Source organism: Neopsephotus bourkii, unplaced genomic scaffold (genome assembly GCF_033783945.1).
Source record: "Neopsephotus bourkii isolate Nb327-2 ecotype Australia unplaced genomic scaffold, CSIRO-AGI_Nbou_v1 NB_1615, whole genome shotgun sequence".
Lineage (NCBI taxonomy): Eukaryota > Metazoa > Chordata > Aves > Psittaciformes > Psittacidae > Neopsephotus > Neopsephotus bourkii.
In genome coordinates this window covers 1,646,388-1,656,486 of record NW_026902090.1, presented here as the reverse complement: position 1 = coordinate 1,656,486, position 10,099 = coordinate 1,646,388, and the positions used below count along the sequence as shown (strand labels likewise).

Sequence of the window (10,099 nt, the reverse complement as noted above, 5' to 3'; positions counted from 1 at the left end):
CCCAGCACCCAGGGTCCGCCAGAAGGGGGGTCCTGGGGCACTGTAGCCTCCGACGGTGCTGACTGAGGGGGTCCACCAGGCCTCCAACCCGCTCCCCCTTTCCCCCCTCTTCCGCACCCCTTTCTGCGGGTTTTCACCTCCCCGGGCTAGAACCCAGCGGGATTTCGCAGCCCTCCTTGCCGGGGTTTATGCCTTTATTTTTCCCGTCGGGAATCCAGCCTTCGCCGCTTGAATCCGAATCCTTTTCAGTTTGATCCGTTTGGGAAAGGCCGTTGCCTTCCTCTGCCCCGTGCTCACCTCCCTACGGGTGTGTGGAGGGGAGCCAATCCCTAGGGTATGGAGCACCGCGCCGGGGCGAGGAGCTCCGAAACGGTCCTGGTGGTGCCCGGGGATGGGAAAACGTGACCGGCTCTGTCCCCGCTGTGAATCCACGCATGGGGGACAAGGAGAAGGCCGGGCAAGGCGCCCTCTGCCCTGGGTGCCCCCGAACAGCAAGTCCCTGGGGTCTTGACCCAGCCCCCCCTTTCTCTGCTGCAGGCAGCAGAAAAGGTGGGGTTCCGCGGCCTCAGGGCCGGCTGATTTAGGGGAGCAGGCTAATTTGGGTGTCTGGGGTGGGCATGGGAGGGTCCGTGAGGACTCTTCCCGCGGCCCTGAGCGCGGCCCCAAAAGCAGCTCTCGGAGCCGGCTGGAAGGACTGCGCACCAAAGGGTGCGATGCAGCGCGGTTCCTGCTGCTGTGGGGTGGAAACACACAGAGAGAGGAGAGAAATTGAAGATAAAGGTGAGAAAAAGCCAATTCCGGTTTGTACCTAAAATCGAGGGAAAGCGATGTATCTACCAAGCCAGGTAATCCAGGAAACGGCGCGTTTCGAAACGCATGACAAATGAGGGGCACAAGCCGGCGCTTCCTTCTTAAGCTGGGGGGGGGAAACGGGGGGGGGAAAGGCCTTTTTGTTTTTCAGTATGCAATTAAATAACCCAAATCCCAGCTCTTTGGAAATGGGGGTGAGCCAAAGCGAACACGCTGCAGATCTTCGAGAGGAGGCTTTATTTACTAACCCGCCCCAGCCACGTGTGGTGAAGTTCTGCGGGTGCACGGCGGCCCGGCATCTCTTCTCTGTACACACAGAAGTCAATAGATCAGAAATCCAAATTAACTCCCAGCCTGTTTTCCATACACCCAGCCACCCCTTTTCTTCTTTTGTTTTTTTCATTTCGTGGTTATATTGAATTGTAGTGTTTGCAGCCTCATTAAATCCATTCCAAGACAAAAGAAGAAAAGACTAGGGGGAGGGAGGGGACAGGAGAGGAGGGGGAAGAGGAGAGGGAAGGGGGGGGGGGGGGAAGAAAAAAAAGAACAGATAAAGAAAACAAATAAAGCCCTTTAACTAGATCTTCACATAAATGTCACAGTTTCTCAGCATTTACGATTTGCCTGTTTAGCATAAAAACACTTAAGGACAAGATTGAAGGCTTTCCGAGAGATCTGGACAGAAGTCAAAGCTATCACTGGGAGGTAAGAAAAAAAAACAAGCCCCCAAAAAACAAACAAAACAAAGAAGGGATGGAGAGGTGGGGGCGGGAGGTAGCGGAAAACAAGTGCTCTTCCAAATAATACTAAAGAAAAGTGAATTTCATTGTAATTCATAGGCTTGTTCCAAATACCAAGAGAGAAAGAGAGAAGAATAGAAGCGCACAGATGCCCCGACGAAGGGAGAACAGCTCTGCTCCCATTGTTGTGGAGTTAAACAGTGGAAGGGAGGGTTAACCTAATCCATCAAATTGTCTGGAAATTGTGAAGAAAATTCAAAAACCATATGGTCTCCAAGCGCTCGCCTTCTCTCTGCTGCGGAGGGGCACGCTTGTTTCAGCATGGCGAACCGCAGGAGGCTGTATATGCTCCATTGTCGCTTGTCACTTCAGAGAAGAGGGCTCATTTGTCCCCAGTTTTCATGCTTTACGCTAAAAATTACAACCCCATCCATTCTCAAAGAGGAGAAAGATTTATTTAGCCTCGGAGAAACTGGACCAAAAAAAAAAGAAAAAAAGGAAAAATCCAACCCACAACCCAAGCCTGTCTTATCCGGACACTTCTCGCCCGAGCTCTGCCACTGTACACCAGATTTGTCTTTCTCACATAAATTTTTTGCAAAGAATAGGGAGAAACACACGTTGCTCGGCTCCAAGGGCAGGTCACGCTGCCAGGGGAAAACACATGCACCAGAGCCGTGATTTTGGAGAAAAGGAAAAAAAAAAGGAGAGACGAGAGAAAAAAGAGGGGAGAAAATATAAAAGGAACGGGAGGAAATGAAGCATTTTCAACCCTTCTGTCCTCGGAGCGGCAGTTTTGGCCCAGAACGGGAGGTCCGCCCCCCGTGCTCCTCACCGCTCCTTTTGTGCAGAAGGATGGTAACTCCTTCCCCTCGTTCGCATTTGGGTTTTCTTTATTTATCCCCACACCACCACTTTTCCCTTTCTAATTCCGGGCTGGAAATACCCTGCTGGAGGCGGGAGCTGCGGGGAGGGCCGATGACCCCGGTAGCCCAGGTACCCCCGCCGCGGTCCCGCAGCCGCCGCCTCGCATCCCCCGCCCCGGGAAGCGGTTCCGCACCTCCTGCCCTCCCGCTCCGCCGGGTTCCGTCTCTGCCAAACCGCTGCCTGGCTCCAACCTGACCAACAACCACAAAAACCCTCCTGAAGTTCTCGGTCCCGTGCTCCTCCCCCGTCATTTTCTCCCAGGTCCCGCCGCTAAAGTAACTTTAAAGGCAAACGGGATGGGAGATTCCTGGTGGGGGGAAGAGTCTGACAGAACCTCGGGCCGGCGGAGCGGTTTGTCGTTCACAAAGAAGGACGTTAAAAGTCTATTAAAATGGTAAAGATTTTATTGTATCGGAAAAAAGAGCTATCTGTACAATTCTAAGAGACAGTAAATAAAGCGACATTGTCCCTATCGGAACTTAAATAGCAGGCCTTTTAAAATTTGTACAATTCAAACAAAAAACAGGTCTTAAATCTGTACATATCTTTAATTTATAGTGTAATATTTAAATGTATTGATCTTGGGATTTGTCCTTTTTTTTTATTTCCGTAGCATGCAAAAATTCTAAAAAGAGTAAAAAATAATTCTAGGATTTTTTTTTCATTTTTCTTTCTATTTTTTTTTGTTACCACCTTCATATAAAAAATACGAAAGGCAGCAGCTTTTTAATAAAAGCACAACAATAGCAGAAAATGGTAAAAATAGCTTTTAATTGGTAAAATGAGGCAGAAATTGCATTGGAGACAACTCTCTATGCTCTAGGAAAAAAAGAAAGTATATATTGTTTTCAGCTTGCATTCTCACCCATCCCCAAGTTCCCAAGATTGCGAAAGAAAAAGAAACGTTTTTAGAAGGAAAAAATAATAATAATCACTTCGTGCACACCTGAAACATGCAAGGAAAGGCAAGTGGCGAATTTTTGCTGTTGCCGTTTTGAGTCTAACTTAAATCTTCCCTAAAGTGGTTCGTTTCGGAAGTCTTTGAAAGCAACTGCCTACCCAAACATCTGTTGGAAGCCGAGTTTATTCCAAGGTTACTCATCTCCCTTACAGACAAAATAATCGTCATTGGTAGCTATTAAAAAAAAATAAAAATCAAAGCCTCAAAAAGAAGGGGGGGGGGAAGGAAAAAAATCCAATATATACGTTTAAATATTTATACAGAAGCCGTCCGTAATTGCACCATTCCGAAGATGTGACAGGCGGAGGGATATCGACTCTACCCTAAATTAATTCGTGGTTGTGTGAGTGTGTGTATGGTGGGTTTCTATTGCTTATTGCTCCGACCGAGGGGAGCAGCCGCCTCGCCGCGCTGCCGGGGCCGGGCTGGGGGCCGGGGGTGCCAATTTGGGGCTGGCGGGGGAGGGTGGGGGCAAGACGGGGCGGGGGGGTGTTTGGTAGTGGGGTAGGGGGGAACCCCGCCGGCCGCCCCTCAGTCATCCACGTCGATCTCCACGTCCTCCTCCTCCTCTTCCTCCTCCTCCTCGCTGTCCCGGCGGCTGCGGGGCCGCTCCGTGGGGGGCGAGGTGGGGCGGGGCGGCGGCGGGGCGCCGGGCTCCCGGGCGGCGGCAGGGGGTGGTGGCGGGGAACCGGCCCGCGGCTTGCCCCTTCCCTCGGCGCTGGGCTCCAGCTCGGCCAAGGCCACGATGTCCACGGCGGGGTTGGGGCCCAGCTTTTTGGCCGATTCCACATCGGCCTTCATCTCCTCCAGGTCTCGCTTGAGCTTGGCGCGGCGGTTCTGGAACCAGGTGATGACCTGGGCGTTGGTGAGCCCCAGCTGCTGGGCGATCTGGTCCCGGTCCGCCGGCGACAGGTATTTTTGGTAGAGGAACCGCTTCTCCAGCTCGTAGATCTGGTGGTTGGTGAAGGCCGTCCGCGACTTTCGACGCTTTTTCGGCGTTTGTCTCTGCCCGAAGATCGTCATCCCGTCCCTGCCTGCCGACGAGTCGCCAGATTGTGGCCGCTTTCCCCACGTCCCTCCAACCCTGAGCCCCCCACACCCCACGCCCCTGCTCCGTCTGTACCGGGGAAGTGGGGGGGAGCTGGGCAGAGCCACCGCTCCCGCAGTCAGAGGCCCGCAGTGGGAAGGATGCTGCCGGGTACCGGCGGCCCGGGCGTACCCCTCGTCCCACCCCGTGAGACACCCAGTGAGATTGGGAAGGGGGAAAGGAAAAACAGGCCATGGGGATGAGCGGGGTACCCACCCGCGGGAAGACGCCCCCACACCCCGAGAGAGGCTTACCTTCGGCCGCCTGCAGTACGCTGACTTCCAGCCCCTTGAAGGTCTTGCTGGCCAGTTCTTCCAGGGCGCAGAGGGGGGAGGTTTGGGAGAGCAGCGCCCGGCCGGAGAGCGGCAGCCCGGCCGGGGGGTGCTTTTCGGCGGCGGAGAGGAGGTGGGCCGTTCCGCAGAGCGTGTAACTCCTCCGCACCGAGGGCTTGTTGAGGATGTCCTCGATGCTGAAGGGAGTGAGGGGCTTGTTGGAGTTGGCCGGCGGCGGGAGGTGATCCAAGGGGCTCCGTCGCCGTTCTTCCCCCGAGGAGGGCTTGGGTTCTTCTTTGGAAGTCATGGTGGGGCCGGGCCGCGCGGGGCTGCCTTCCCCACCTGCGACGGGGATGCGCTGCCGCGGGGAGAAGCCCCCGGCGGGACCGCGGCGCGACGGCGGCGGAGACAGCGAGCAAAAGTTGAAGCCCACCTCCAACTCCGGCGGAGGAGTCCCGGGTCCTCCCGGGGAGAGCCACGTCGGGCGGCGGGCAGGGCGGCGGGCTGCGGCCGGGAGCGGAGCTGCCGTCGGTCCCTCGCCGGGAGGTGGTCCTGCCGCACCTCCTGTCCCAGGGTTTTGGGTCGGGGATCTTTTTTTCCCTCTCTCTCTCCTCTCGCTCGCTCTCTCCTCTCTCTTCCTCTTCCCAGCTGCTATTTTAAGAAACACCCCAAATCGCAGCACTTTCCCTGCCCCCCCCCAAGCGAATACCCCTCCAAATAATTAAAAAAAAAAAAAAAAAAAAAAAAAAAAAAAAGGAAAAAAAGACAAAAATTCAAAAGCAGACTTCGGAGAAGGGGAGAGCAGCCCTCGCACCGAGCCTTCGGACCGGGGGGAAAGAGGCGAGAAGAGACGGGGTAATTGACTATTGCTAACAAGTTATTGTTGATTGGGAGGTAATCAATTATCTTCAATGACACTTTTCGCCCTCTCTCTCTCTCTCTCTCCCTCTCTCTCTCCCTCTCTGTCCAATGCAGGCTTTTGCAAGTTCGGAGACCCATTAATTAGGAGGCGGTATGGAGGTGGAGCCCACTTGAATTATAATGCTGAATGCACTTGTCATATTCTGGCCCTGCTATTTGTTTGGACATATATATTTTTAAATTACATTACAAAGCAGCCTTTATTGCATCAGGATAACACAGTATAGTGAAAAATAAGAATAAGAGAAAACAAAACAAAACGAAAATATCCGGCGGTATCTTTTTTTTTTCTTTCTTGCCCCTAAGATTTTGATTTTTTCATCTATTTTTACCTCCTGTTAATTTGGCTACTCCGTTATTTTAAATGTCTCTGTCCGGCTCAACCCAGAGCCGTTTGATTTTTTTTTAATGAGGGGAAGAAGGGGAGAGCCTGGTTCCAGGTAAGGCAGACCTTTCCTTTCCAATAAAATCCGAAGGTTTCCGCCGAATTTGTCGTGCTCCTCTTTCCCAGCGCCCTGTGCCGGGGAGGGCTGCGGGACAGGGCCGGGAGCAGCTCGGCGGCAGGGCAGGGCCCCCACCGGAGGGTTCCGCTGCCGGGGGTGCCTGCGGAGGGGCTGCACGGCGGGGCGCGGGGTATCGGCGGCTTCTTCGGCTTCGTTAACGCCGGGGCTGGCTGGCGGTCCCGACCGGGGAAGCGCGGCACAAGGGGCAGGCAGCGGCCGGGTTCCGCCGGGGTGTTCCCAGCCCGAGGCCTTTTCCTGCGGGAAAGGGTCCGCGGCGGCGAGGCTTGCTGAGCCCCCAAACCCGAGGGGCTCTCTGTGGAGCCAGAACGGCTCCTTGTTATTTTTACCCGGGCCACCAGCCCACTTCTGTGCCACCGCTCTGCAGGGCGGGCGACAAAGCCCTGAGCCGGGGGGTGATCGGCGTGACCTGCGAGGGGGCACCCCCTGCTCCCCGCGGGCCGGGATGGGGCTGGACGGGGCGAGCGGCGGCGGCGGGCGCACGACGGCGCCGTGGGGCTCGAGGAACGGCCAGGGCCGGCTCCGGCCCTAACTTTGCCTCCTCACCTTGATGGGCAGGAGGAGGACGACTGGCAGCTCCCAGGCCGCTAGGTACCAAACAAGCACAAAAGAAGCAAATGGCTCCTCTCCTTAAAGCGCCCTCTTCCCATTTTTTATAGCTCTCTGGGAGTCTCTTTATGCAGTGACCTATTTTTAAAGGCCTATATTGGGTTATTCATCATATCAAATACTGCGAGGAGCTGGGGGGGAGCCGGTCGGGGGGGACCGAATTACACTGATTCTAAATCGCCCGGCTTCTTTGCTTTGCTAGGTGGATTATTTGCTTCGCTTTGCTTGGGTTTTATGAAGTGATTTAAACATATTTTAACCAATTAGAGACTTTCCTCCTCTCCCTGGTGTCCCCTCGCATTATTTTCCAACGTGGCGTTTTATGTCAGGATCCGGGTTTTATTGAGAACTCAGCCGGGGATGCTGGTATTATAATTACAGAAATAAGATTAAAAGAAAAAAAAAAAAAACAAAACCCACACCAAAAAAAAAAAAGGAGAAAATGAGATTTTATTTTTATTTTTTTTAAGAAGAGAAAAAAAGGAGGGGAAAAAAACAAAGGCGAGGGGGAGAAAAATAGTCTCTTTCGTAGAAAAGAGTTCGGGCGGGCGCTTGGGATGCGCCGAGGCTCTGCCGTCCCGAGCTCCAGCCCGACCGCCGTCCCCGCTCTGCTCGGGACAGGGACAAACCCGGTGCTGAGCATAGAGAAGCCCCGAAAACCGTTCCGATCCCGTTTCCGCCTCCTCCCACCCCCGCCCCGCACTCATCTTCTCTGCTTGAGCAGGGGGAGAGGGCTTTAAATGAGCCCCGCTTTATTTTGACTCCCTGGCAGGGGCAGAGCCCGGCGGGGCCGGCAGAAGCCACGGGACAGGCTCCCCGACACCGGGGGACCATTATTCGTTTGCCCCGGTCGCTGCCTGACAGGGGACAGCCGGGTTCATGCCTTGCCTGAGTAGCTCAGCCCGGTAGCTCCAGGCCTGCCGCCTGCCCTTGTGCTCAACGTGTCTCCCACGCATCACCTCACTGGGAAGAGGGGTGGCTGAAAAGGGGATAGATCCCAGCACCCATCGTTTCCCCCTACCTGTTGGGGCTCTATGGGTGACCCGGCGGGGTCCCATCGACCCCTCTCCTCTGTGCTTTCAGCTGCTCCGTGGTGCCTTTGGTGGATTTGGATTTGTTTTCCCTACACTCACTTTGACTTTGCTGCAACTCGCTCTTCGCAAACGACTCCTCTGCGCTCCTGGGGTGGCCAAAAATCAGAGGAGGGGCGGGCTGGGTTACCCCCTCCCTGGTTTGAGGGAAGAGCTCAACATCCCCCTTAGCACCCTTCCGAATTTAATTATTTTAACTCCTTTTTTGGCAGCCCGCTTGCACCCTGCCCGGAATTAGGGACCCTCGGTGTTCCGCGGCAGGTCGCATCGCATCTCCCTCCCATGAAAGCATGCCCGCTTCCAAGAGCATCTGAGAGCTAGAGGGCACTGGGGGCACCGGAGGCCTGCTCTCGCCCCCACCACATAACTTCGCATCCCAGGGAAGAGCCCGTAAGTGGGCTCTTGTCCTTTCCTGTCCCTCAAGGAGGAAGCTGAGGGATCGTGCATCCCAGATTTGGGGTCGTCTGGGCAAAACCACCCGCATTCGAAACGCTTTAACACCCCTAACCCTCCATTTCTGCCAGCTCCAGCCCAACTGAGAGGGGGTCTGGCACTGAGCCCCTCTCGGTGCAGACAGGAAAAGTTTGGGTCGGGTCCCCGGCCAAGAAGCAGGGAGGAGAGCAAGGCTGGAGGGAATGGCGGCCCCTCACTGTACTTGGGGATGGATGGGGCGTCCCCCGGGGAAGTCGGGGAAGTGTCGCTCCGGGTCCCTGCCTTTCACCTGTTTTTCTTCCGGAAAGCCAGTAAAGCCTCGGCCTTTCCTCCTCCGCAGAGCAGAGAAGTACCGCTGCACCTGAAACTACCTGGGGAGCCAAAAAACCCCGTCAGCTAAAGGTAGCATCTTTGGAGGGGCCACCCCTTGACGCCCCCGGAGCCGTATTTCGGGGTATCGGCATGGTCCTTCCCCCCCCCCCCCCCTCCGCTCCAGAAGCCGTTCAGGACATGGCGGGCAGCGGCCGGGGCTGCCTGGCTTTGGCTGTGAGCGGCTCGCTTTTGTCCAGGAAAATGTCACAGGAATATAATTAAAGCAGGCGGCATAAATCACTCAAGTGTTGATCACCAAAGTAACTGCGTACAAATGACACCTCCTTTCCCGGCATAGCTGAGCCATGCACGGCTCCCAGTTATGTCTGCCTAGTTTAAGTGGTCTAAACACGTTACCGCTCCCTGTTAGCAGCGCGGAGAGGAGCAGAACTCTGTGCCCTCCAGCTGACAGCGAGCTCCTGGCACCGCATCCCGCACAGGGCCGCGGTGGGGAGCCGGGACCTGGGAAATAACTGTTATTTTTGTCTTTAAGCACCCCCTAAGTTTGGGGCTGTGAAGAGAGGCGGAGAGAGCCCGGTGGGACCCGCAGTGAAGCCCAGAGAAGGGAGAAGAGCGCCGAGGTCCGAGGTCCCTGTCCCACTGCTCTCTTACTACCGGTAAAATGTACCCATGGGTGTCCTCTGACCCAGCGCCGAGCGGTGCTCGTTGTCGCTTCCCTTGGAAAGCAGCGGCTCGGAGCTGGGCTCCAGCCGGCTCCCAGCTCTGTTGGGGAGAGGGTGGCGAGGGCCGGGGGGGTCTGAGGGGCTGGAGAGGAACTCCTCCTCCGAGCCCATCTCTGGAGGTCGTTTCACAGCCACCGCCTGCTCCTTCCTCCCTTCGCAACCAGCTCTCTGTGGGGGAAAAAACTTCGCTGCACCAAAAATAAATCTGATCCAAGCGCCCGTACCCTGCGGAACAGCCGGGGCCAGGGGCAGGGCGCTCTGGCCAGCCCGGCCTGGCTCGGATTGAAAACACTGGCCCCGGCCTTTCCCCGGCAGAGAAACTCGAAGAAGTCGCCGTTTACCCCGGAGGGCTCCGGCAGCAGGGACGGGACTTGCGGAGGGCCTGTGAGGGGCGAATTCCGCCTCCCCAGACACGCTGCCAGGAGCGGGACAGCGGGGAGCAGCTTCCCCTGGGCAGGCAGAGCCGTGCCCGACTGCCCGCCTTTCCCGGGGCCTTTTCGTTTGCAAACGAACTCCCGGGGCCTGGCGGAGCTGCAGGGTCCGGGCACCCCCGCCCATCCCCGGGGACTATTTATTTCCGTCCCAAAGCTTCCCGCAGCCCTAACTCAGGGCGAGGAGCGGGGCATGAGCCTAAATTTGAGCGAGTTCCAGGGCTGCGGTAAGCGCGGATGGT

General features: G+C 56.0%; 1 protein-coding gene and 1 long non-coding RNA gene across 2 annotated transcripts; one reads left to right on the top strand and one right to left on the bottom strand.

Annotated features, from left to right (window-relative positions):
• The first annotated feature begins 712 nt into the window (after positions 1–712).
• Positions 713–2,567, top strand: LOC133222580 (uncharacterized). The gene is made up of 3 exons (XR_009728315.1): positions 713–845; positions 1,443–1,515; positions 1,650–2,567. It is a non-coding gene; the product is annotated as an uncharacterized LOC133222580 (long non-coding RNA).
• Positions 2,568–2,859: 292 nt separating this feature from the next.
• LBX1 (ladybird homeobox 1) lies at positions 2,860–6,475 on the bottom strand. Its single transcript, XM_061372379.1, has 2 exons — positions 4,780–6,475; positions 2,860–4,472 (listed from the first exon to the last, which is right to left on the bottom strand). Exons 1-2 carry the CDS (start codon positions 5,102–5,104, stop codon positions 3,970–3,972), a joined length of 828 nt encoding a protein of 275 aa, XP_061228363.1. The 5' UTR covers positions 5,105–6,475; the 3' UTR covers positions 2,860–3,969.
• Between the last annotated feature and the right edge of the window lie 3,624 nt (positions 6,476–10,099).